General features: G+C 41.9%; 1 protein-coding gene across 1 annotated transcript; it reads right to left on the reverse strand.

Moving 5' to 3' along the window:
* Positions 1-189: 189 nt before the first annotated feature.
* On the reverse strand, positions 190-27,920 carry tbc1d17 (TBC1 domain family, member 17). The gene is made up of 17 exons (XM_056287388.1): positions 27,817-27,920; positions 26,872-26,967; positions 26,698-26,775; positions 26,485-26,596; positions 26,080-26,263; positions 25,682-25,793; positions 25,393-25,563; positions 25,109-25,234; positions 24,892-24,995; positions 24,695-24,789; positions 21,416-21,532; positions 21,127-21,227; positions 7,029-7,128; positions 6,773-6,870; positions 5,005-5,121; positions 4,777-4,863; positions 190-1,132 (listed from the first exon to the last, which is right to left on the reverse strand). Exons 1-17 carry the CDS (start codon positions 27,841-27,843, stop codon positions 944-946), a joined length of 1,914 nt encoding a protein of 637 aa, XP_056143363.1. The 5' UTR covers positions 27,844-27,920; the 3' UTR covers positions 190-943.
* Positions 27,921-27,931: the final 11 nt, after the last annotated feature.

Here is a 27,931-nt window from a genome sequence, read left to right on the forward strand (position 1 = left end):
TGAGCAGTTTTCTGCTCATCACATTCATAACACCCTTGTCTGTCTTTCTTTAAACAAGGGCATCCAAATCAGTTTTTCTGTTGAGGAAGACGGGGTGTGGAGGAAGGTTATGTGAAGGAAGTGAGGGTCGCATTGTTTTTAACTCAATTTGAAAGAAACTAAATAACCAGAAATAACAGATTGTCGAGCTAAGATTTAACCATTTATTTGGTAATTATCAGTAGGGTGAAAACCGTGTAGCATAGTTGCAATAATATAACATTATTAAAAGACAAACCTAAAAATGTTAACATGTCGAATGTAAAATCTATAAGGCATGCAAAATTTGCATAGGTTTGGAATGGCATTATACAATACTAACAGCCTGTTTATCCTTCATTGTCATCCCTTCTCAGTCAGGGTGGTAAGTGGGTAGGGCATCTTTACTAAAGCATGAGAATGCATGTAGCTGAAACAGAAATGAAAAACCAAGAAGATGGTGATAATAATGGAAAAGTAAATGTTAATATATGAAATAGCAGCGTCACAAAAAAAAAAAAAAAAACTTAAGGATGGCATGGGTAAGGTGGCAAAATCTCATTCGAAGATAGGATGTGTAAACAAATGGCAGATTACCGTTATAACACCAAGAGGAGAAGGAAATACATTGGACATAGAGGGGGGGAAAAAAAGCACAACAAATATAGCTATAATGTTTTTACATCTTGGATTATAACATTCATGATGCAGACACTTCTTCTTTGAGCTTACAATACCCCTTACCTATTACAGATGGTAACAACAGTCTTCAGTATTCATTCATCAATAACAGTACATTCACCCTCCCTCACCGGCTCCACAACACCACCCACAACCACATAGTGTATGTTTCATAGACAAATATTTTTTTAATACATCTATCAATTACTTTCTTGCACCATGTCAGCCATCCATTTGTTCAGAGTTAAGGGTAGGTTGTGGGAGTGTGCGGTCCCGCTGCCCCGACATTGCAGCTTGGGTCTGTTGAAGTAGCGCCAGCCTGTGATTGGCTGAGAAAGTGCGGCGTCCCGTTTGTGTCCGAGCCTGGGCTCACCTCTTCAGAACTTGAGGGGACGTAGAGACCCAGAACCTCCCGGACCTTTACTGGCAGGTCCTGATGAAAGCAGAGAGGGAGGAGTTGGGATAAGGGAGGAAGAGGATGGAAAGAGGATGCAATGTAAGAAACAAGATATAATAGTGGTGATGTCTTATAACATGACTCTTTTGATGTGTATTAATGTAACAAACATGTCAAGTTCCACCTGTACAAACACAATACATACTGTTTTGGCTGCATGGCGGCTACCCACTGCTCCTAGCTACACAGCTAGGATGGGTTAAATGCAGAGAGTGAATTTCATTGTATGTATGTACAAATGACAAATAAAGTGTATTCTGTATTCCCTTTAGATTTCACTATCAAATTCTTGGAGCTACATAAGCAACCCCGGCATACCAGCGGTGGCGGTTTTTGGCATACGCAATTGCCTCAGGTGACAAATGCTTGAGGGGCGCACACAGCTCTTTGATAGACACACACACACACACACACACACACACACACACACACACACACACACACACACACGTCTCTATCACTCTAGATCTATGTCTGGGGCGTGTACGGTGTAGGGCTGTCAAAATTGGCCAAAATTATGTTTGACTGTTCCTTCTAAAGAAAAAGCCCACATAGGTTCAAACCCATTCGAATATATTTTTGCGCATTATGTCCACAAGAGGGCAAACTACTACAACAAGAGACATAGCTAATTGTATAGGTATATTTATTTCAATGTAAACATGTCTTTTAACATATCCACATACCTACAAATTACAAAATAAAATAATGTTCTATACTGTAAAACGTCATTTAAAGACCATAGACCTCTCTCTCTCTGCACTGTGGTTGGTGCTAGAGTTAGAAATGAGAACGCGCCGTCTCTCAGAGTGAGATGAATGATTCGTAATTGATGTGTTATTTTATAGCCTAATTCTTATACAGATTAGGTGATATTCATCTATCCATCCATCCATTATCCAAACCACTTATCCTGCTCTCAGGGTCGCGGGGATGCTGGAGCCTATCCCAGCAGTCACTGGACGGCAGGCGGGGAGACACCCTGGACAGGCTGCCAGTCCATCACAGGGCCCAGTCCATCACAGGGCCAGGTAATATTCATAGTGGTTTAAATAAAAAATCTGACAGACAGAACCCTCTAAAGCCGAGCCCATCAACTACACTGATCGGCCTCATGTTCTTGCATATGAACAAAGTAAGTTTTTTCTGGCAAACCTCTTGTCGTGCTGCAGATAAGTGAGCTGTGGTGGGCGGTGTAAAATATGAGTTGAGACGTGGCAGTTTGGGTGGCATTCAGGACATCAGGTCATACTCATTTGGGAGCATATTTTCGAGACGTGCCCTCAGGGTACTAGTGGTAGAATGGTAAATTAACTGTAGCTTACATAGCTTGTGTACGACTTTACCTTGAGGTTCAACAATTTTTCTGTTTTCTGAGCAAAAGCCAAAGTATTTCCAAACGGGGCTTTTTAGAATGTTCGGAGTGAAAATCACTCTCTCTGCAGCCGAGCTGCGTTGTGAACTCTGCCATCTTTACCACACGGTTGTTGTTGTTGGATTATTCGCTTGTTTCAGCTTGACCTACATTTTATTTTCAACCAATGAAAAGTGTCATTGTGTGACTCCTGTCCGTCATGCAGTGTATTCAGTGCAGCGGCCAAGGCCCTCGTGAGAATTCACGAGGCAGACAGCCGCGGTGGTGCTACTTTTTTTATTCACAAACGAATATTAATTTTCACACTCGAATGTCTGTTTTGTTTTTTTGTTTTCGATTCAGTTATATATTCGAATCTGAAATATTCAGACAGACCTAGAACAGCGTAGGCGCCCCTTTACTGTGCTAACCCCCCCCCAATCTAGGGCTTGGGTCAAGTTATTTTGTGTAAGCTATTTTGTATTCATTCTTTATTCATGTCTTTTTATGCAAAGATACAATAAAAGTGGTATTTATTGCACCACGTTCCGACATATGAAATTGTGTTGCTTGGCCAGTTGGGGGGGGCTCAACTGAAAAATCACGAGGGCCCCGAAACTGCCATTAAAACTTTTTTGAGACAAAACCCAGGCTAGCGCAAACATCTAGAAGATGCAATTGTGTGATTGTTTTACATTTTATTTCATAGGCCACATAGACTTCCTTATTCAAAAGTTGATTTCAATAAATAGCCTAAGGTTGGACCAATAAGAAGTTACGACAAATTGCACTCGGGAAATGATGATGAACTCAACAACTAATAATAGATTCCTTCCCAGCATCAAGGAGATTTATTTAATTTATTAATCCATGTTATTAGAATTATGAAATAAATAATAATGAAATAAAATTAGATTTCTCATGAAAAAATACGAACATTGCCTAGAAACGATGTGTATAGACTTTACCCTTGCCAATCTGAGCTCAGCTGACATGCTGCGGGGTGCAAGCAAGCTGAAAAATTGCATTCTTTGTCAATCATTTTCAATAAGAGTAGGTTGCATGAATATAGCTTATAAAAGCCTATAAAAAAAGAAACATCCAACCTGAGATGCCATTTGAGGGCTTACAGGTTTATAAACTATGAGGCAATAGGATACAGTCGGGACTTTAGGCAAGTCTTGTTGCATTTATTCTGTCCCCTTTTTTATGCTTGATCTCTATGAATGGAAGGGACAGGTCATTCAAATTTGTCTACTTCTATCACACACCACTAAAGCTATAGCATAGTCTACATAACCACATCGAGTAAAGCACCAACACTTGATTCAATCAATTTGAATTGAGTGCTGGAGAAGGAATGGGCAGCTTCTGGAAATATTGTTTGGGCTAAAATATCATTTGGGGGGGGGGGCAGCCCAGCAGTACTCCAGTAAAAAGCACACGTAAAACGAAGTTCTCTAGAAAACGGATTGCTTGCAAACAATCCAAAGACATAAAAGGGCAGATTTTTTTTTAAATTCTACATTTGTGAGGAAAGGCTTAGTTGCTTTTAACACTAGAACGACCGGGATTTCACTCCTACCCAAAACAACCATGGGTGGTCAAAATGACAGCCTGTTTTTAAACTCGATATTCTGTCAAGATAAATACCCAATTGAGATATTAATGCATTACATGTGTTAGTATGTCTGTTAAGAAACGACTGACACCAAAATTAACATTTTAACAACTATAATACTATTTCTCACAGTTTAAAATCACCGCTGTCTAACGCCTGTAAATACTGCAACGCCTCGGTGGTAGTCATGGTGCATCTCAAACGGCGTCTGTAACCAGACATGTTGGAAAAAAATCAAAAATCAAGTTTAGACTATTACTCTGCACTGGAGAATGCTAGTGTGCTTCTAGCATAGAGCAATGAACTTCATGAAGGAAATGATGCGACCAACACACGTCATAAATAGTGACATGACGCGCACGATGACACGCAAATTACGAGCCGTCTGTTTGACGGCTCATTGTTGTTTTAGGTAGATCTTATCATAACTTTTTTTGCGCAATTGATCTAAAACTCATTGTAATGCAAATATATGCAATTTTAAGAGCATTCAGGGAGCAGCATGTCTGTATCTTTTTTTTTTTCCTCACAAAGTTGTTGAACTTTGAAAGTCCAAAACCGTCAAAATGACCACCTTGGTCATTCTAGAGTTAAATAAGTCCATAACAAGCAGCCACGTGCATCCACCCTGTCATCACCCCCTACCTTGCATTGGCTCAGCTGTAGATAGATGGCCTCTGCTTCACGGAGCACAGTCTGCAGATCCAGCTTCATTGTCAGTTCATTGATGTGCTGTCAGTAATAAATGCATTTGATACTTAATGGGGATTGTGCTGCTGTTTAAAGCACTCCAATGTTGGCAGAAAAAATAAATTACAAAGCCATTCCCACACACCCATGCACACATACACAGAAACACCAACACATACTTACCTTTAGAATTGTGTTGAAATCGTGATCTGAACCAATCAACTCTCCTCGTTGGGATTCCAGGATAGAACAAGCTATCAGCAGGTGGAAGTTCTCACACGGCAGTCGGGTCCAAAGAACCTGAGGAAGAAAAGACAACACTGAGGCTTTAGATAAATCAATTCGTTTAGCAGACATTTCTTTTAGGTTATACATCCCAAGTGTCCCAAAAATTGTACATGACATGACCAATAATAATAATAAAGATATTTATCCATCTATAGCTACCTAGCCGTCTGCCTATCCAGTTACTTATTAGTTTATCTACCTGATAATTTGTTAAATAATTTAATGGTATTGTTGTAATTTAAATGATAATGTAAAACTTTACAATGTGCTTAACAATCAAGACAAAAAAGACAGCGAGCTGAGAAAATCACATTTGCAAACGAGAAGAGTGCCCTCAGTAGAGTACCAGGTGTATCTCCGTTTCTCTGGTGTGTGGACTTGGCAACAAACCACCCGTTTTGTTGCCTACCGGGAGAAGGGAAAATACAGAGGCACTGCCTGCACATCTCCCCTTCTCCGGTTTTTGGTCTTACGACAGAAAACCAGCTGAGGAGTTAGCCCTCAATCGTGGTAGAAAACAGGTTTTTCAAAGGTTTTAAATCACCGCAACCATGAGAGGTTCTTCGATCATACAGTCATAACTGTGCACAATAATTCTTAGACTGACAGGCCCAATAGTATGGAGATTGGCAATGGAGACACACGCACACACAAACAAACAGAAAAAACAGTGTTTTTCCTGCCATCATAAGACTTTTGTGCAGCACCCAAGTCAATTGAATGGGAAATATGGGGGGGGGAATTTTTAATGTGCAGCGCTCAAGCTAAAAGCTCTCTCTACCTGATGAAAATGTTCCGTCTGTCAGTCTGTGGATATGCATTATTGTGGATTATTTTCATAATACAATAAAGCTGGGTAAACCATTCACATTCACGAATCGCAACTCACATCTACGGTTGACTCAGATCGGGCAGTGACACAAATATGCAACACTTCCTATTTTGACTGCAACCTAGAGGAAGTTGTTCCTTTATAACTTTCGCATTTTTTGGATTATGAAAATTCTTTTAATAACTTTTGGTCATGTCACTGCCCGATCTGAGTCAACCGTAGATGTGAGTCATTGATGTGCAGGCATAACGGTTTACATAGCTTTATCATATTATGAAAATAAAGATAGGGATTATTATTATTGGTCCATCCAGTGTTCCTCCAGTTCTCCTGTGCTGAGATCAGCAGTGAATGATTTGCTGACTTGTGAAATACGATCGACTTCTCGTTTACTTTCAAGAGTCAAACTGTTGCTGCCCGTCACATCTATGGCTGACTCAGATCAAGCAGCAACAGAACAGCGTTGGTCGAGCGAGCTAGAGAGTGAATGAAGAGAGGGAATGGCGATAGCAAAAACAAACGTTTTTCAAAGGTTTTGAATCACAGCAACCACGAGAGGTTCTTCATCATACAGCCATAATTGTGCACAAAAAAAATAGGCTGACGGGCCCAGTAGTATGAAAGATTAACTGTGGACAGACAGACAGACAGACAGACAGACAGACACACACACACACACACACACACACACACACACACACACACACACACACACACACACACACACACACAAACCTCTCCAGGCTACCACCTGGCAGACACAACATGACAGGCAGAGACAAAGAAATACATAACACGTTGAGGGAAATATAACCAATGTAACACCCTAACCTCCCATAAAGTAAGGATGTCCTCAAAGGAGAACTCTCTCTTGAACCAGATGAGAAGCCATCGGAAACAGAAGCAAAGAGACCCACTGTCCTGAGAATCTGATGGCACAAACAAAGGGAGAAACTGTTATTCCAGTTACAAGCTGAAAATATAGAAGTTTTACTAAGATGATATTGATTAAATGAAAAGATACAGCAAGAATTGGTTAACTTTTGACAGCCTCCCTATCGGACTGGAGGGATTTTGGCAAACCTACCCAGGTAGTCACATAGCTCGGGGTCCAGAGCCTTCAGCAGTATACTGAGTTGAAGAAGCTGGTGCTTCATGGCTTCCTGAGACTCCTCAAAGTTCTGGTGCTGTGAGAAGAGAAAGGGAAAGACGTGTTCATCTATCTGGTGGGCTGTGAGTGTGATCCACGCTTTCATGCATGGACAATGATTGAGTCAACAAAACATGTCTGCTCTTTGTCACGATATAACTTTAAAGTATAAATGAGTAGGATTTGTCAGTTGTGGTTTGTAAACACAACATTCAAAGCACACCCTGACCACAGTTGCCAGAACACATCCCAGCGTACAGGCCAATTCCGTGTCACTATTTATTCCCATCCTCTCCTTCAGTGCTCGCTAGTGGGTGAAAGCCAACCCCAGACTCACCCTCGTTTTGGAACGAGCCTTGTCAGTTTGGCGTTCCACCTCGCTATATTTGCATGTTTTCAGTGCTGTGTCCGCCATTGTCATAGCTTCCTCTTGGATGTGTGCTTAAGATCTCTATCTGGCACCTGGTTGCTACATTTTTGTAGAGTCCCGCTGTCCAAAGGTTAATATCCAGAAATGTCTTGTACACGGCAAAATAAGAAAATGCAGGCATGAGGCCAGGGTCTCTGCAGACCAACACCACCACACACATCCAGTGGGTCATAAGTGGTGATTGAGAGGGATTATTTTGTACGAGTCTATACATAGATTTTTAGGAAAATCCTACTCGTTCTGCATTTAAGTAGCAGCCTGATATGGGGGTTTAAAAGAAAGTAAAGGAATGGTACATCGCATAGGAAACATTTCAAGGAATGGTACCCTTTCCTGTTCTTAAACTCCAATTCAATTTAAAACTTCAGTAAATGTCTTAGTGAGAGGTCCTCATCAATCCAAACCTTGTCAAACCAAACCACTACCAATCAGGGATGGATTGGGACTAAAACAATGGCCCTGGACTTTTTTTTACCCAGACCAGCCCACCACAACCAGCCCGTGGACACTCCACCACCCCCACCCCATCAACGCACATACAAACACACCAGCCTTTAATACCACCACTTGTAAGCATAATGGATGGATAATCTAGGCTACTGTAACACTAATACAGAGCGCACGCATGCACACACACACACACACACAGACACACACACACACGGCTATCCTTATTAGGACATTGCACTGACTTCCATTCATTGTGGAGAGCCTAGCCCAAACCATAACCAATTCATGCCTAACCCCAACCTTAATCTAACCTAAATTCATAACTTAGCCCGAACCTTAACCAGGACATCAGAAATGATGTTTTTCCTCACTAGGAACGGGCTTTGGTCCCCATGAGGACTACTGGTCCCAACAAGTTAAGTGTTTATACCGGAAAAGGTTTCCAAAAAGCAAGTACGCACACACACATACACACACCTGTAATGTAGGCAGAAATCACAGTGTGGGTGGGCACAGAGAAAAATCAAGTGCCCGTACAAAACCAGGTTCTGAAATGCATGCTAACCAACAGGCCATTAAAACTTAACTTGACTGAATTCATCACAGTTTAATTATACAAGCCTTATACACGAACAGTATGGAATACTTGACTTACTGGAGAAGGGTGATGACTGCACAGCAAGCAAAGGGTTCACTATTGAGAAGATGCTGGCTGACTGTGGGTCAAAGCTGATTATCTTATCTACTACTACAACTTTCGGCTGCTCTCGTTAGGGGTCGCCACAGCAGATCAACCGTTTCCATCTCTTCCTGTCCTCTGCATCTTCCTCTGTCACACCAGCCACCTGCATGTCCTCCCTCACCACATCCATGAACCTCCTCTTCGGCCTTCCTCTTTTCCTCTTCCCTGGCAGCTCCATATTCAGCATCCTTCTCCCAATATACCCAGCATCTCTCCTCCACATATGTCCAAACCATCTCAATCTTGCCTCTCTTGTTTTGTCTCCAAACCGTCCAACCTGAGCTGTCCCTCTAATATACTCGTTCCTAATCCTGTCCTTCTTCGTCACTCCCAGTGAAAATCTTAGCATCTTCAACTCTGCCACCTCCAGCTCCGCCTCCTGTCTTTTCATCAGTGCCACTGTCTCCAAACCATACAACATAGCTGGTCTCACAACCATTTTGTAAACTTTCCCTTTAACTCTTGTTGGTACCCTTCTGTTGTAAATAACAACAATAAACTTTATTTATATAGCACTTTTCCTAACAAGGTTACAAAGTGTTTCACAGAACAGGATACAATTGTTAACAATAACACATGTACCCAAAAAAAATGTCAGAGAATAAAATAAAAAGATAAAAAGCACTAACAAATAAAACCATAAAATAAGAACAAAAGGGAAGAAACCAATTTGTTAATCAACACGGTTACAAAAATATGAGTACAAATAAAAACAGTATAAACAAAAATAAATAAACATTTGTAGAAGCTTTCATAAAAAGAAAAGTTTTAAGACAGGATATAAAATAAGTTAGAGACTTGGTTTGTCTTAGTTCAACAGGAGGAGAGTCCCATAGTGTGGGGGCTCTAACAGCGACCAGGACAGCAAAAGCCCACTCACCCTTTGTGACAAACTGAGACCTGGGAATAACCAGCAAGGCTCCATCTGCAGATTTTTTTTTCTTCTTTTGGCCCCCCCCCCTTTTTCTCCTCAATTGTATCCAGCCAATTACCCCACTCTTCCGAGCCGTCCCGGTTGCGGCTCCATCCCGTCGATCCGGGGAGGGCTGCAGACTACCATGTCTCCTCCGATACATGTGGAGTCGCCAGCCGCTTCTTTTCACCTGACAGTAAGGAGTTTTGCCAGGGGTACGTAGTGCGTGGGAGGATCACACTATTCCCTCAGTTCCCCCTGCCCCCTGAACAGGCGTCCCGACCGACCAGAGGAGGTGCTACTGCAGCGACCAGGACAGTGCCGTGTATAGACAGAGTCTGGCCAACTGGCTACACGGGCACCATATTGCCTACCAACTGGTAGGCAGCCCCATGCGCACGCTATTCAAAATTGCACTCACTTCATGATCTCAAGCTGCACTTTCACAGAAATAAGAGAAAACAGAGATGGGGTGCCGGGTGAGGTTCTCAGGCACAGTGGGCATGGCTATGGTGCGGTAGACGTGACAAACACAGTGGCCGGCATGATGGAAAGGACGCATCAAGCGGGTACATTTCAAGTGTTGTGAGATAAGTTGAAGTCAGCATGAGTGAGTCAACTGGACGCAGCGTTGTAGTACTCCAGTCCAGGACTTGGACTCGAGTCTGACTCGAGTCCTGATTTTCAGGACTCGTGACTCGACTTGGACTTGAGCACTGATGACTCGGACGTGGACTCGAGCATTGACTGCATTCAGACTCCGAAGTTGAAGATGAGGACTCAGACTTGTTAATTGATAAAGACTGCTTTTTTTGTTTTTGTTAGTTTTTTTGTAATAGACCCTAACTTGCATAAGATATTGATAGCTATATTAAAACCATAACATTATTCAATTTCATGCAAGGGCAGGCACGTGTGTTCCACCTACATGTGGATTCACGTGCATACCCTCATGTTCAGTAACAGTTAGTGCTAAGATCTTGGAACTTGACTTAGACTCAACCTTGATGACTCGGACTCAGGTAATGGGGACTTGACTCAGACTCGACTTTTCTTTGGGGACTCGGACTCGAACACTGGGGACCCGCGACTCAACTCAGACTCGAGGTTTGCTGACTTGACTACAACACTGACTGGACGGTACTGGTGATATACCTATAACATCCAGGGGGCCTACCTGGCAGTGTCGCCAGATGTACGATAATTATCGTATTTGTACAATAATTTTGCCCTCTGTACGATCAATAATAATAATAATGACCAAATTATCATACATTATGGGACTTTTTGTCATTATTGATCGTACATCGTACAGAGGGCAAAATTATCGTACAAATATGATAATTATCGTACATCTGGCAACATTGCCACCTGAGCTGTGAATTTTTTTCCCCAAAGGACATAACAATGGAGAACCCATTGGCTAGAGGCCTCTGAATGGTTCTGACCAGGATGTAGGTTGGTATATGTCATCAGTAGGAGAGCAACAATGGCAATACATTACATTCACCCACGCGTATTTGTTTACACTTTGCTTTCGCTAATTGGTCACATGGCAAAATGAGGCTCACAGCTTACCCTGTTTTGTGGGTGTAATGTACCATGAATGGATCACTGTTAATTTCTATTACTAGACTTTGACCCCAACTTAGAGGAAAAAATAATTTATTAGATTAAAAATTTAGACACCACATTGAAGCTATTGAGAAAGGGGTTTGGCCATTTAAGGACACACCACTGTGTAAATAACTTTGAGAGGCACTTTATGTATTTTACATCATTCAGTACCAGTACTTAGGTTCCAGAAATTATGGATTTTCCATCATTTCAATCCCAGTTTCAGAGAACCAGAAATGTTTTTATCATTGCGTACCAGTAGTCAGAGTAGGTGGTTTAACACCAGATCAGGAGCAGAGGCTATGGTAATAATGTGTGTCACTTTTTCAGTCCATGATGAAGGTTGAGATCAGGAAGAACCCCACCAGCAGTCATAACACAGTTGCAGGCACTGAGCAGGGGCCTCTGCTGCATACATGTAGATTTCAAACCAAAGAATTTACTCCAGAGACTCTAGTTTTTATCCACTACACTACTGGTGTGGTGGGTAAATTGGTGATCAGTACCAGTATTACATATTTTGCAAAGTGTAGTAGGCTACTAGTGAATGATAATGAGCAATAATATGAGGGACACTTGAGAAATATTAGGCCTACCTGTTTCGAAGTTAAGCCAGTGCAACGTCAGTTCTGTATCGGGGCTCTTGTCTAGTTTATCTCAACACTACCCACACACTGCCTCGGCTCAGGCTCAGGCCTGTCACTCAATCCATTCCATATGACAATCTGACACTGTTTACATTTGCCTGATATCTGTCAACAGTTATACACAGCTTGGATGTGCTATACAGCTGATTTCCACACATCAATACCTTACAGACTCTCGGATTGCTCTAGGGGAGTTAGCTTATCGAAAAATCGTAAACACTGAAATCAACTCACAGAGCACAAGTAGGAATAAGCTGAGGGGGACCAGCCCAGCCTGCGAATCTTCACGGTCCAAACTGCCCTCCTTTTTGCATCCTGTGGAAATCGATGCATCATACAGCCTTGTCCCGGCTGAACAGAACAGCCCCAAGCCACACAACACACCATTTCTCCTTCAACTGCTGCAAATCAGTGAGAAATGGGCCGAAAACACAGGAAACATCATTGAAATGTCATGATGACAGAGCCAGATGTTGGTAGGCAACATGGCGCCCGTCAAGCATGTGACAGGCTCTCAGCCAATCACAGCACATGTTGCAAAGGTCAAAGGATGGCCAGACTATCTATGCACGGCACTGGACCAGGATACAAACCCACATCCGCCTTCCCACCCCCAGTCACAGCCATTTGTGTCTGTAGGGACGCTCGACCAAGCCAGAGGTAACATGGGGATTTGAATTGGAGATCCATGTTGGTAGTAGGGATCGACTGATTATCGGCTTAGATATTTGTCATTTTTCATATTATCGTTAGACATATTTTTATCGGGCCAGCTGATTAAAAAAAAAAAAGTCCGCTGCGCAACATGCGCGCTTCCAACGCAGCCTTCACTCTCCTGAAGCACAGCACGACACTCCAACAAAAACAAACACAGAAGAGAAGCATCGAGGAGTCGGAACACTTTTCTAAGGTAAGAGGAGCATGCCAGATGCCATAAAACCCACTCAGTTGGTAAGAAAAGCATGCCATAATGTTAGTAACAAAACTCACTCCATAACATTAATTTCTCTATCTCTCTCCCCCTCCCACACACACACACACACACACACAAACACACCAAAGAGCATAACGTCGGTCTGACATGAACTCGACAACAGGTTTACAATTCAAACAGAGAACACAATTTCCATTGCTGTGCTTAACCTTCAAATCTAACTAGGCTAAAAGAAAAAAAGCTAGTGTGTGATATTTTACTTACATACAGTGTTATTGTCAGTGTTGTGCATGTACATGCTATAAGAGCGGCAGTCATTAAACGTGGTATCATGTACAACATATTTTGATGTCATATAGGTGACAGTACTTTAGATTTAATCCGAGATCGACTTGTTTTGGGTGAATGGTTCATCGCTTGATTAGTAATGCCTAAGATCGCCACAGAGGGAAGCATGTGCTGACTTTTCCTCATTCAATGCATTGAACCAAAAGAAAGAAACATGTCCGTCTCTTTGTCTTCATTTTCCCTTTTTAAGGTAATTATCCTAACTATGCCACCGTTCTTGTGAATGTATCAAGCAAGCAATGGTTACACTTTATAAGTTCGGTGATGTGCATGAAATATGTCTTCTAGTTGAGAAATTTTATTGCATCATTAACACATGAATCATTAACCGCTGATGGAATTTTCGGGACCGAACAGAATGACCTCAGACTTATCATTAAATCTGAGAACATTTTCGGACAACCAGGATTTAATGTCAGAGAGGCAAGTTGTGAGATTTGCTAGGGCGCTAGGATCTGTGGGTTTTAGTGGCATGTATAATTGAGTGTCATCAGAATAATAAATCACTCCTGACACTCTTCTCCACCCTGCCTGTACTCTCTTCTTCACCTCTCTTCTGCACTCCCCGTTACTTTGAACATCTGAGTGCAAGTATTTAAATTCATCCACCTTCACCACCTCTACAATTACTTGCATGCTCATCATTCTGATGTCCTCCTTCTCATTCACACATACGTATGCTGTCTTGCTCTCTCACTCGAACAAATGTCAAAATAAAAATGTGCTCCAGGTTACTGGACAGAGCTTTTTTTGTAAAAATAAAATCCAACTGAAAATGAATTGCAGTATGTCCCACTTTATCTAACATATTTTACTTTCCGAAAGTAAACGGCAGTTTTCGACATGTTTTAGTATGTGTGTGTGTGTGTGTGTGTGTGTGTGTGTGTGTGTGTGTGTGTGTGTGTGTGTGTGTGTGTGTGTGTGTGTGTGTGTGTGTGTGTGATGTTACAGTCTGTGCCGCTGTGTGCATGTGACATGAACCATCATGCAGCGCATGCGTATAAATTTGACCGGCACAGAATCGGATGTATCTGAGACTGACTGGCCAGTCACCGGTCATGACCGATCAAGCAGAAAATTGGCCGACTCCGGTCATTGGCCGATCGATCAGTGCATCTTTAAGTCTCAACAGCTGCAGAGAAATACAGGTGAGAAGGAAGACCTCTCCTCCTAAACAAATTGTTGCCCCACTGAAAAATGGGGTAGGAAGGCTAACTGGGGTTGTGGGTGAGCTCCAATCATAGGGTAATACCATTAAAAAGAAGGTGGCTTACACTTGAATTATGGTTTGCACTATCGGTTATAAATACGTACAGATGTGTGGTTTAAATGTGTTTTGGGTGGCTGGTGAGCAGCTGGTTCTTATCACAGAATAATGGCAAACACCACAATCTACAAACCGCAAGTTGGAAGAGTATACAAGATCAACTTTTCATTCAATGCAATAACTACGTGTTAAAGGGAAATTTCACCGCTGGTTTTCTGTACTATATGCAATCAATTCTGATGAGTAATACAGTCGACTGAAGCAACAAAATCCTCACTGCGTACTATATTGACAGAGATATCGGCATTCTCCTGCTTACGGCATTCTCCTGCTTACACTTTGTGAAAAAATAAAGATACAGACCTGTCGCTCCCTGAATTCTACTAAAATTGCACATATTTGCATTACGAGTTTTAGATTAGATCAATCGCACAAAAAAAAAAGTTACGATAAGATCTACCTAAAATGACCATGGATGGTCAACATGACCGTCTCATAATTTGAGCATGAGCGTGCACATCATGTCAATATTTATGACAGGGGTTCCCAACCTTTTTTGGCTCATGACCCCACTTTGAAGTCACAAAACTCTAGTGACCCCAGACATTCTAAAATTACGCTAGAATTAATTTGTTGCAAGAAAATGTTCATTTTAGACCACATTTAGGCTCTACCCATGACAATTCTGTATATCTATTATGTATTTTATGTATTATGATCGGTGTCTCTTTTTTGTGATCAATTTTTCTTATTAGTCATCTACTTTTCCCCCAACATAAGACAAAACAAACAATACAAAAACAATGGAAAAAATGTACGAAAATTACATATACATACATACTCAGACTGCTCAGAGCCCCCCCTCCCCACAGGACCCATGATTGGTGTCTCTCACCTATTTAATGGGACAGTTTGAGTTTGCACATCTTGCTGCAGCCTTTCAAAGTTTGGTGGTGGAGACAGAACGCATCTCATCTCTGTAGTTACAGCCAGTCGCTGTAACTACAGACCCTTGTATTGTGTGCATGAAGTCAACTTTGACTTCATGCACACAAGAGCACTAAATCCGGCTTCACACAAATATGTGCTTCCAAAAGGAACCAACAGTTTTAAAGCACACTGAGATCTCTGGGTACTCTTATCTTGTGCCAAACCAGAATTCCTCCATCACCACTCGCGAATGAAGTCCCTATTGCGTTCTATCACGTGTCAGTTCAATCAGCTGTTCAACAGCGGTGGCAGGTAGGTCCACTGAGCCTGCATCACAGTGGAATGGGTCCCTCACCCAGTCAAACTCTGACATATCCAAGTCTGGAAAGTAAGTGGAAAATTGCTCTTCTAGGCATTTCAGGTGCTTGCACATCATCTTTGTGGAACACTGGTCATCGATGCTGTTGTCTGTTAGAAACTTGCTCAGCTGGGGGAAAGGGGCGAAGTTTGCTTTTGAAAGGCTTTCTCTCCAGAATGTGTTTCCCCCTGAATCTATCAATACGGTCACTCATCTGCATGTTATTCTTGTTTTTCCTCTGCATGCTTATGTTCAGTTCATTAAGTTTTCCAAAGATATCCGTTACATATGCAAGGAGGCACATTTTTTGCTAGTCACACAGAAAGTCGACAAAATCTGTTTCTTTCACATCCTTGAAAAACACCAACAGTTCATTTCTCAACTTGAAAAATTGCCCCAGCACCCTACCTCTCGACAACCACCGTGCTTCTGCGTGAAAGAGCAAATTGTCTTGTTCAGAGCCCATATCACCGCATAGTTTTGCAAATAAACGTGCATGCAGAGGATGTGGTTTGATGTAGTTGACCGTGGCTACAACATGTCCACGATGGGCACACTCAGTTCCTTAGATGCCAGTTGCTCACGATGAATCATGCAATGATTCCATACTACAGAGGGGGCCAGTTCCACGATTAATGTACGTAGGCCTGCTTGCCGCCCCGCCATAGACGGAGCCCCGTCTGTACTAAATCCTACCATATGCTCCCATGGAATGTTGTTTGTCTCCATATAGTTGTGGAGGACATCATACATTGCCTTGGCAGTCTCTTGTTCAGGAAGAGGGAGACAGTATAAAATATGCAGGAGAATAGCATTCTCCTGCATATAACGAACAAATGTCAAAGTGTGGGCATTTTCTTTCCTTCTGTGCTGACATCCATTTGTAGAGCATAGCCTGGGGAATTTTGTAGTCATTTTGTTAGCATGCTCTCTTGGTCATTAGCAATTGCATCTATCCTTCTTTTCACTGTGTTATCAGACAATGGTATTGTCTTCAGGTTTTGCACTTCTCCCTCCCCACACATCGTTTGTATCATTTCAATGGCAGCTGGCAATATCAACATCTCAGTGATGGTATGTGGCTTCATAGCCTTTGCAACAAGATAGCCCACCTCAAAAGATGCTTTCAAGGCTCGCTCACTGACAGCCATTGCCTTTCTGAAGTACACTCACTGCTTATTCAGCTCAGTATATTTTTTTTCAAAGAAAGATTTTGGTTTGCCTACATATTCTTTATGCGTCGTCTCAAAATGTCTCTTGAGTTTGTTGGGTTTCATGCTCTCTGTAGACAGGACATTACCACACAGCAGAGATTGTGGCCTTTCCTCGTTGTGTTCAGTTATGCTAGAAAATCCAAACTGAAGGACGCTTTCATCATATTTTCTCTTTCTTTTGGATGTCAGTTTCTCCGTTTCACTCAAAGATGTGGAGGGCACAGGTGGGCGAAGAAATCTTTCCATTTTCTGTCACTCGGATTTGCTTGCAAACTTTGCTCGCTATTTGTTTGAGCATAGGAATCTGCACATTGGTCACGTGTTGATCGCGTGAATCAAGATATGCCGAGAACTCAATTTGTATGTGGGGAAGCGAGTTGTTTTAAATCATGTGTGGTGTTTTTATTATTATTTATAATAACAATTATTATTTGTATTGATGAATTACTAGAAACTTCAGGCGACCCCATTTCAATTTCATGCGACCGCACTTGGGGCCACAACCCCAAGGTTGGGAACCTGTGATTTACGACGTGTTTTGGTTGCATAATTTCCTTCGCGAAGTTCATTGCTCTGTCCTAGAAAAAAACTAGCTTTCTCCAGTGCAGAGAAATAGTCTAGAAATAGTCTAAACTTGATTTTTGCCAACATGTCTGGTTACAGATGCCATTACAGACGCACCATGACTACCACCGACGCATTGCAGTATTTACAGGTGTTGGACAGCGGCCATTTTAAATTGTTTGAAAAATAGTATTAAAGTTGTTAAAATGTTAATTTTGGTGTCAGTTAGTTTCATAATAGACATACTAACATACACTCACTGGCCACTTTATTAGGTACACCTTGCTAGTACCGGGTTGGACCCCCTTTTGCCTTCAGAACTGCCTTAATCCTTCGTGGCGTAGATTCAACAAGGTACTGGAAACATTCCTCAGAGAGTTTGGTCCATATTGACATGATAGCATCACGCAGTTGCTGCAGATTTGTCGGCTGCACATCCATTATGCGAATCTCCCGGTCCACCACATCCCAAAGGTGCTCTATTGGATTGAGATCTGGTGACTGTGGAGGCCATTTGAGTACAGTGAACTCATTGTCATGTTCAAGAAACCAGTCTGAGATGATTCGAGCTTTATGACATGGCGCGTTATCCTGCTGGAAGTAGCCATCAGAAGATGGGAACACTGTGGTCATAAAGGGATGGACATGGTCAGCAACAATACTCAGGTAGGCTGTGGCGTTGACACGATGCTCAATTGGTACTAAGGGGCCCAAAGTGTGCCAAGAAAATATCCCCCACACCATTACACCACCACCACCAGCCTGAACCGTTGATACAAGGCAGGATGGATCCATGCTTTCATGTTGTTGACGCCAAATTCTGACCCTACCATCCGAATGTCGCAGCAGAAATCGAGACTCATCAGACCAGGCAACGTTTGTCCAATCTTCTATTGTCCAATTTTGGTGAGCCTGTGCGAATTGTAGCCTCAGTTTCCTGTTCTTAGCTGACAGGAGTGGCACCCGGTGTGGTCTTCTGCTGCTGTAGCCCATCTGCCTCAAGGTTCGACGTGTTGTGCGTTCAGAGATGCTCTTCTGCATACCTCGGTTGTAATGAGTGGTTATTTGAGTTACTGTTGCCTTTCTATCAGCTCGAACCCGTCTGGCCATTCTCCTCTGACCTCTGGCATCAACAAGGCATTTTCACCCACAGAACTGCCGCTCACTGGATATTTTCACTTTTTCGGACCATTCTCTTTAAACCCTAGAGATGGTTGTGCGTGAAAATCCCGGTAGATCAGCAGTTTCTGAAATACTCAGACCAGCCCGTCTGGCACCAACAACCATGCCACGTTCAAAGTCACTTAAATCACTTTCTTCCCCATTCTCATGCTCGGTTTGAACTGCAGCAGATCGTCTTGACCATGTCTACATGCCTAAATGCATTGAGTTGCTGCCATGTGATTGGCTGATTAGAAATTTGCGTTAACGAGCAGTTGGACAGGTGTGCCTAATAAAGTGGCCGGTGAGTGTATGTAACGCATTAATATCTCAATTGGGTATTTATCTTGACAGAATATAGAGTTTAAAAACTGCGGCGGTCAAAATGCCCGCCCACGGTCGTTCAAGTAGTTTCTAAATTCCAGTCATTGTTTGGGACTTTTTCAGTGGTTATTTTCAGTTCTTTTTTTTTTTTTTTACATTTCACATTCTATAGGCCTTGTTACGTTTGTTAGATTAGCAATACATGTTTTCTGTTTTGTTTTTCAGGTAATATTTTGACTTTTTCAATTTTACTTTTCAAGTTCGACCATGTCTCTCTGAAGTTTAAATTGTTTAAAAATAGTATTATAGTTGCTAAAATGTAATTTTGGTGTCCGTTTCATAACAGACGTACTAACTTATGCAATGCATTAATATCTTAAGTGGGTATTTATCTTGACAGAATATAGAGTTTAAAAACTCGTGGGCATTTTGACTGCCCATGGTCATTTTAGGTAAGAGTGAAATGTCGGTCGTTCTAGTGTTAAAACCCCCTGTGCTGGTGTTGTGGGATGTCCTTTCCACGAATTGAAACATAAACAGAGAATGAGGATGTGTTTTTTGAACAGCACATTTAAAGTAGATTAGAGTATCAGAAACCCTGTTAAGCTGTAGTTTTCCAGTTGTAGTTTTCCAGTTGCCAAATTACATCATGATACATCACTTGGCAGCCAGGGGAAAAAAAAAAAAAAAACCTCAGTTTCACTGCTGCCCCAGAGATATAGAAACAATCGGGAACAACAGCAAGTGTTTTTCATTTGCTAACCCTGCCGCAGATAGACAGAGATAAGGTTGAAAATCAGTGAATTCTCCCTTAAAGAATTTAATTTAGCTATTCATTCACCACCATGACTAACAACTTTAAGAGAGGAAAATCCAGGGCATGTCCATAGCTGAATGGTTAAAGCGCATACCACATAGTCACATGGTCATAATGTTGCCAGTTCAAAGCCAGCCTGTGAACTTTTTTCCTCTCTCTCTCTCAATCTTTCCTTCTCTCTCTCTCTCTCAGCAAGATTTGGAACTGTTCTAGTTGGCTTAGATAAAGAGTAATAATGAATCGTAAAAACCTATATCAATTAACACTCGTGTGTATATATCCATCCATCCATTATCCAAACTGCTTATCCTGCTCAGGGTCACGGGGATATTGAAGCCTATCTCAGCAGTCATTGGGCGGCAAGCGGGGAGACACCCTGGACAGGCCGCCAGTCCATCGCAGGGCCGACACACACATTCACACCTAGGGACAATTTAGTATGGCCAATTCACCTGACCTACACATCTTTGGACTGTAGGAGGAAACCGGAGCACCCAGAGGAAAACCACACAGACACGGGGGAGAACATACCAACTCCACCCAGAGGACGACCCGGGACTACCCCCAAGGTTGGATTACTCCGAGGCTCAAACCCAGGACCTTCTTGCTGTGAGGCGACTGTGCTACCCACTGCACCACCATGCCGCCCTGTGTGTATTATATATATGACAACTGACAACTGATGATTGTTTATGGCATGAAACAGGCTTGTACTGTCCATTAAAGAATAATTTCCTTGAATCACTCACTGGATTATATATATATATAAAAACACATACACAGGTGTAGATATCGACCAGAAAGATTGTGCAAAGTAATGACAGCAGCAAGTGAGTATTCAGGGCTGTCAAAATGTTCCATAGTATTGAAAATAGTGGGTGATTTTTCTTCAGGAACTGCATTTTCTAGTTTGCTTTTGTAGCAGAGAGCGATGTGATAACAGCTTGCTTCAAAATTAGTGACATCACTTAGACTGGTGACAGTAATCTATGCATTGTAGCTGGTGTTGACTGATAAAGACATTAAGAAGTCAGTTTTTCTTACATGATATTTGGTAGATGCTTTTACCTAAGGTGCCTCACACTTATCATGAATGCATTTTAGCCTGAGTGGTTGCCATGGGTACTGGACAACCCCAACTTTGACAGTATTAGTCACTAAGAAATAGAGGATGACATTCAACTGATGAAAGTTTTACTGCTGTGTGATGGTAAAATAAAAATAAAAATGTAGGAAAAGGGTGAATAAGGGGAAAACAATGGCATTTTACTTTAAAGTCTGGAGGTTTTACAGTAATAACGTGTGATACTATTACTGACCACAAGCTCCATGAAGCCTGTCAGGCACCAGAAGGACTCCACCTCATTCTGAGTGACAAACAGAAGGGGCGCCAGGAGGTCACTCATTCCCTGCACATAGCCTGGGGAGGGGGGGGGGAGTGGGGGATGGAGAGCGAGAGAGACAGAGAGAAGCAGAGTTATGGTTTCTGTCTCCTCTACTTTCTGTGTAGCTTGCGTATAATTCAAACTGGCTGCGTGGCCGCTGCTAAATGAGATGATTTTAAAACATCTATGGTGTAAAAATCATTTGGAGCGGCACTATACATACCAAGATCAAAGTTGTACATGCAATATGTCATCAGCACATCATGGAGCAGGGTCAGTCCAGGGTTGTCATTCCCAGAGAAGAAGGTATTGTGCCTGTCTGTCCTGCTCACGTCCCTCTCTGTCATATAACACCAAAGACAGAAATTGAAAGTTTAAAGGTTGGGTCTAGCGAAATTGGTGCTGTTTAATGGAAATGTGGGTTAAGAACAGTACACTGGAGTCTGATACATTTGTAATGTACATCTTTCATTCTAGCCTTGTAAGCAAAATGCCTCCTGAATCTCACATCACCAAAAATTAGGGCTTGCAAGTATAATTTTTATGTAAGAAAGGTCAGTTGGATTTCAACGGACTGAATTTTTGGGTGTAATTATATTATGGCAAGAGACAGTGACGCTGCATAATTGCTTGCTAGCTACTGCTAAAATCTATTACCTCCCATCCTAACATGACGCTATGTGAGCAAGTGAGTGAGCGATATTTTTAATTGCTTTCAGTGGTTTTAATTAAACCGCCCTAACCAGCTGCATGTGACAAGGAACAGGGCCAGCGACATTTGGCCAGCGTTGTTCCAATGGAAATGATGGGATAAACAAAGTTAATGCCTACTCTGCAAGATGATTGGTTCCCGTTTTTGTGAATCTGCGACTCTATTGGATTTTGTCTGGACACTTTGACAAGTGAAATTGCCAGGCATTCACTAGCTTGCGTTATGTTAGGAACTGGTGTTAGCTGCAGTAGTTACAAACAGCACGACAACTTGTAGCACTAGCCATGGACGTCGCCAGGTCATTTTGTCGAGGCTTAAGCCCAGAACGTTTTAAAGGTAGCCCTGAATATAATATTAAATGTAAGCCTACGTGAGGGTCGACAAAAAAACGGAAATTGTGTGAATGTACGATAGATTTCATAACATAACAACCTGTCAAAATGAATGCAGGTCTCTAAACTAACTTCATGAGCATGTGTGTGTTTGTGCGTGTGTGTGTGTGCGTGGGGGTGTCAGCACTTAATGAATAGACAAGTAGAGGAGAAATGGCAGAGCGAACAGGAAAAAAAAGGAGGGTAAGAAATTAACCCATCTAGTAACTTTTCAGTAATGGTGGAAATTGCCTGTTGTCTTATGATATGAATCGGATTCAGCACGATGAAGAGAAATTCTCTTCATCATGATTGTAGGTCCAGCTGTTTAGCTAGCGGGCTGTCTGATCCCACAGCAGACGGCCTTTCTCGTAAATAAATAAAATTTCAATAAAACGGTAACGACTCGCTCATTTTACTATAGGCAGGAACAAAAGTTAATTATTATAATCTAAATGAACTAAATGTAAAAATAAAGAAACAATTAACTTGACCCCCCGTAAATTACACCTTGTGTTTAGGGCTATTGTTTTGATACTACTACATTTAGATCATGTAATAGTTGGGCATTTTAAAATGACAACAAATGTGTTATCTTTTAACAGTAAAATTTTTTTAAAAAAAGTTACGGTTAATAATGGGTTTGCTGTACTGTAGTCAAATGAAACTCATAACATTTCAATAAAATATATTACTTGCCATTATAAAGGGAACCACTGCGTTCAAAACATAGGGTCGGCCTATATGTTGCATTAGGTAAGATATCTTGTTATGAGTTTAATTTAAGTGGATTTCATGGTTTTGCTAAGGGTAGCAAAGAGAGAGAGACAGACAGATAGAGAGCAGCAGATGATGGAGAGAAGAGAGACAGCAGCAGATGATGGAGAGAAGAGAGAGAAGACAGACGGACAGCAGCAGATGATGGAGCGAGAGGAGAGCATCAGATGATAGAGAGAAGACAGACAGACAGCAGCAGATGATGGAGAGAAGAGAGACAGCAGCAGACAGAGCGAGAGAGAGCGCCAGAGAGAGAGAGCAGCAGATGACGGAGAGAGGAGAGAGACAGCAGCAGATGAACAATGAGGTGTATAGTGCAACACTACACTGCATGAACTGTATCTGAAAATTGTGTGTGTGAGAAAATTTAATGTTCCAATTAACTGATGTTAACATAAATACATTTAACTGATTTTCGCTATCCTGGTACTGTAGCATGTAAACAAATGTTTAATGGTAGCAGATGTGAAATATTCTGCTCAATACTAATTACTAACAACTACTGATATCTTAGCATCACAATTCATAATTAATCTGGAAAGTAACCAACAGTTTTTGAGGTACACATTTCAAGTTTTCAATGATTAAGACATGTACTTTAAATGTAAATACAGTCCGTGGTGGTGTAGCGGTCTAAGCATCGGCTTTGTGTCGATGCAGTTGCCCACTGGGGACTGGGGTTTGCGCCCCGGTCTCGTCAGATCCGACTATGGCCGGACTTGACGAAGCAGCAATAATTGGCAACGCTGTCTTCGGGAGGGCGGCGGAGTCGGCTTGTGTTCGTCACATGAACGCGTCTCTGTGTGTGTCGGAAAAGCAGTGGTTCGGCTTGGAGTCACCTCGTCACGAAAGTGGGGAGTCGTCTCCTTCGAGACTGCCGACCGGAGAGATGCAGTTGGCGAACGCATGCAGTACGGGGTGGGAGTTTGAACTAAAATAGGAATCAATTGGCCACTAAATTGGGAGAAATCAGAAATAAATCTATAAATAAAATAAAAAAATGTAAATACAGGGCCAGAGTACATAAAAAGCATAAAAATAGCACTTGTTTATAAAAAGAAAATTCCCAGGATGGATCACCCTGGACCCCACTACAGAGGTCTGGGCTAAACCCCGAATGTCCTCAAATCCTAGAAACGCTAATGGCACTAGCCAGCCAGCTAATAGATACATAGACTACCACGTAAATCAGGCCAATTTATCTTTCCCTTACATCCTGCAATCCTCAAACTGGTGGCTGATCAACTTTAGGTTCGTATTCTGGGTCTGAGTCTGGCTTACATTTTTCAAAAAATGCAAGCTAACAGACGTTAACAAACTAGTGCATGAACCCACGTGGACATATTTTAATTTTGCTTGTCAATCAAAATTTGAATGGGAAGCTCATAATTTTGGATATGCCTACTGCTCAAACTGGGTGTTTGGCACTTCTGTGAAAACTGGGTATATAAAACATGTTTATTTTAATGAATTCTTATTGAAATTCAGTGAAAATAGATTAACTGCCATTAGGAAACATCACTGCATCAGTGTTTAGTAGGGTTTATCATATTCTAAGCTGCTAGACCAGACCTTAAAATTTTTTTAAGAGCCAAGGTGACCAATAAGGTGAGGAGTTATTTTACCAGCAGGCAGGACTGACCTATCAGGTTTCGGTATCCTCTGAGGAGTGAGTTCCTCATCTCTTGCTCTTCAGTGACTGACTTCCACTGCACCTTCATTCTGAAGTATTCATCTCTGAAAAGACATGGAGGCATTTAACAGATAAACTGCCTGAAGTTGAAATCATAGCTAGATAAAGAGTGGTGAAAGAAGGGATCATTGTAGTAAAACACTGACGTCTTAACCCTCAGAATGCCATCCCTTTCTTTGGCAGTGCTATTCCACGGATAAAAGCCCAAGAGAAACTTCCACACCTCTTTCCTCAGGGATGGCGTGATACCCTGCATAGGACAAGAATGAGATCAGACATATACCAGCAATTCTAGGTGAGAGTAAATGGAATGAGGACTTCCAAATAAGGATAGTGATAGTGAAATGAGATTCATGACCCTACCCCTCTGAACACCAGCTCTTTGATTTGCTCAGGGTTCTGGATGCACCCTTCTGGGTCCAGAAACTCCTCCCATTTGTCCAAAGGTTGTCCCCTGGTTACATCTGGTCTGGGGCCAAGCTCTGCCCCCTTAGTTTGTAAACAGAGACAGTGAAACACACATTTAAATCTCCATTGTTTTGCTGACCCCTTTAATAAGTGGATATGAAAACAAATTCTGATACTGCATACTGGGTTAAGGGTATAGATTAAATGATCTCCTTTTTTCTTTTTTTTGTTCCACTTACGCAGGTAATGAGTTCAAAGCCAGGCTCTTCATCATTTGAGTGGGGCATATTTGGATCCGCAGCAGTACGAGGATGGAAGGGGGACTCTGGAGGGCGAAGAGCCCCTCGAAAGAAATTTGTGACTTTAGAGAATCCACCAAAGGTAGTAGCATAGGGGTCCTGGATGAATCTCTAATAAGTAGGCAATTTAAAACAGAAGCAAATATATTTAATTTTCATTAGACAATACATCACACTCTCCCATAAGTACTTTCTTACATTTACAAAGGAGGAAGAAAAAAAAACATACTGAGACAAGGTCAGAGCCACCATCATCGAGGAGATGCAACTCATCAAAGGACTGAGACAGGGCACCTGAGTCATGAGGATAGGCAAGAAAGAGCCGCCCATCTACTGGTGACCTATTGGTGACAGAAAAACCAAATTCTGAGAACAGTTAGAATCATGTGGTGTTGTTCCAATCATGTGATGCGTCAAGAGGGAACATACACAACACTGATTGTCAGCAGCGTAGCTGATGATGATATGATGCATTTTAAGACATACAGTATGACCATAACTAGGGCTTAATTTGTGCCAGATCCTGTCTGGGTTCACGTGGGACCGGCAAAAATTTGATTGGACCATAACAGAGCACACACACACACACACACAAAACTGATCGCTGGTTCCTCTGATTAAACATACGAAGCCAGAATGATGTAGCGCTGCAGGGCCGTCAACAGTTCTCTGGTTCCTCCCCTGTGGAAGTGCAGAGGAGGTAGTGGATGGCCCCCTCTACTGGTCAACACCAGGAAGTTTCGCCCCAAGGAGAACCGAGCCCTTCGAAGAGAGTATAGCTCTGAGAGGGGCAGGGAGAAGGACCACTGACCTGGCAACAAAAAGGGAGACATTTAGTTTGCATAAAAACAGCTTTTATTTGCTTCACATGATGCCTAGTGCTGGTTTATGAAAACTAAATATTTTATTATACAAAATGATGAGTCATATTTTGCACTGTTTCATATTAAACTGGAAAAAAACCCATTTAATTTTATATGGTATATAGTAATGCTGTAAAATCTTGGCAAATATGACGGTAAGTCACTCTACTTGTCTCTTTGACTGGGACATGCTCTCGATCCCTCTTCACTGTGCTAATGACTGCCCAGTCTGGTTCATACCCAGGGTCAAATTTCGTATCCTCTTCGCCTCCCTCACCATCCTAAAACGTGGAAAGGGGATAGATAAAATATATTAAGAGTTATTAAAACTGTCTGAAAATGTATGTCCTTTCCATAATGACCAAATCATGTGGTCACTGACCTTTCTGGTGAAGAGTACAGCTGGGGCACTTCGTCCCTCATCCTCTAGTGGGATCCACTCTAATGCTGGCTCCCCGGCCTTACAATAAAAAAAACAAAACAAAAACAAGACATTTATCCCAGCGCCTTTCTGACCATTTTCCTCTGATATGGTAACTGAGATAAGTTAACGTACCCGTTCCACGATGCGGATAAACCCGGGGATGGAGGTATCCTGGCTACTCTTCTTGGCGTTGGTGTGGAGGTACACCCCTTCTTTTTCAAATATCAGCTGAGTAAAGAGAAAAGCCCACTCAAATGTAAAACAGCACAGCCATTTGCAAAGGGAAAATTGATTTGCAATGGCATTTTACCTCAAACTACACTAGATTCCAGTGATATGGGTGGGCTGAGCAAGTGAATTCTTGCTATGTTAGCAGGGATAGGGGTTAACACTAGTGTGCATTATGCTGACAGTAAGTGGTCCTATTTAATCTGCAGTTATAGTCACATGAAAGTGATTCACAACTGTCATGCCACCTGGCCTCTATGGGGATCCACTTGTGATCACAAAATGTGTAAACTGCTGTATCAGCAACAGATCATAGACACTTTTACAGTCACTTTTACAGTATATTCAACCGGTGGTTATATTTCTACAAGACAAAGACAGTAAAATAAAAGTTGATCAATGAATGACATATATATGCATATATGTATATGACATAATCACTCAGGATAGTCGTTTTTCAGCCCAGTCCGTCTTTTCCAGTCAGGCAGCCACAATCGTTCGAAGTCAAACTGGCGCAACAAAATAATATGTTGTGCCACCGACCGAGATGGCTACCTTTCGTATTCTGTATGTTAGTACAGCTCACGGCTGGCTAAACACTGCAGTCCAGTTAGTACGGTTATAGTTCCAGTCAGCGTTCATGTCCGTACACACTGTCATTTCTTCTACGTCGTAAACTTGAGCTAATATTAGCTAACAGTTAGCTCGACTGGTTTCGAGGAAAAATGGAATAACAAGGTGACAGCGCGACTCGAAAGCAGATATCAAGTGTTGGAAAATGTCACGTCAATTGTACACATTTACAAACTACCGCAGAATAAAATATTTAGATAGCATCGAGACACGTACCTTATAATTATCCGCTTTGGGATCCATTCTTCAGAAGCTTCGGTCGCTGGTTGGTTTTTCCAAAACAAAAGTTACGTCACGCTTCGTTCCCAATTGAGCTCCCCCCACAAATATA

The sequence above is a fragment of the Lampris incognitus genome, chromosome 10 (assembly GCF_029633865.1).
Source record: "Lampris incognitus isolate fLamInc1 chromosome 10, fLamInc1.hap2, whole genome shotgun sequence".
In the NCBI taxonomy this organism is placed as follows: Eukaryota; Metazoa; Chordata; class Actinopteri; order Lampriformes; family Lampridae; genus Lampris; species Lampris incognitus.

Bases quoted from the DNA above. Each gene is read 5' to 3' on its own strand.
- tbc1d17 (XM_056287388.1), bottom strand. From the start codon at position 27,843: ATGGATCCCAAAGCGGATAATTATAAG. The intron at 26,968-27,816 runs GTACGTGTCTCG...CTCTTTACTCAG, and splicing joins CCAAAGCGGATAATTATAAG to CTGATATTTGAAAAAGAAGG. The intron at 26,597-26,697 runs GTCAGTGACCAC...TCCACGTTTTAG, and splicing joins CTGTACTCTTCACCAGAAAG to GATGGTGAGGGAGGCGAAGA.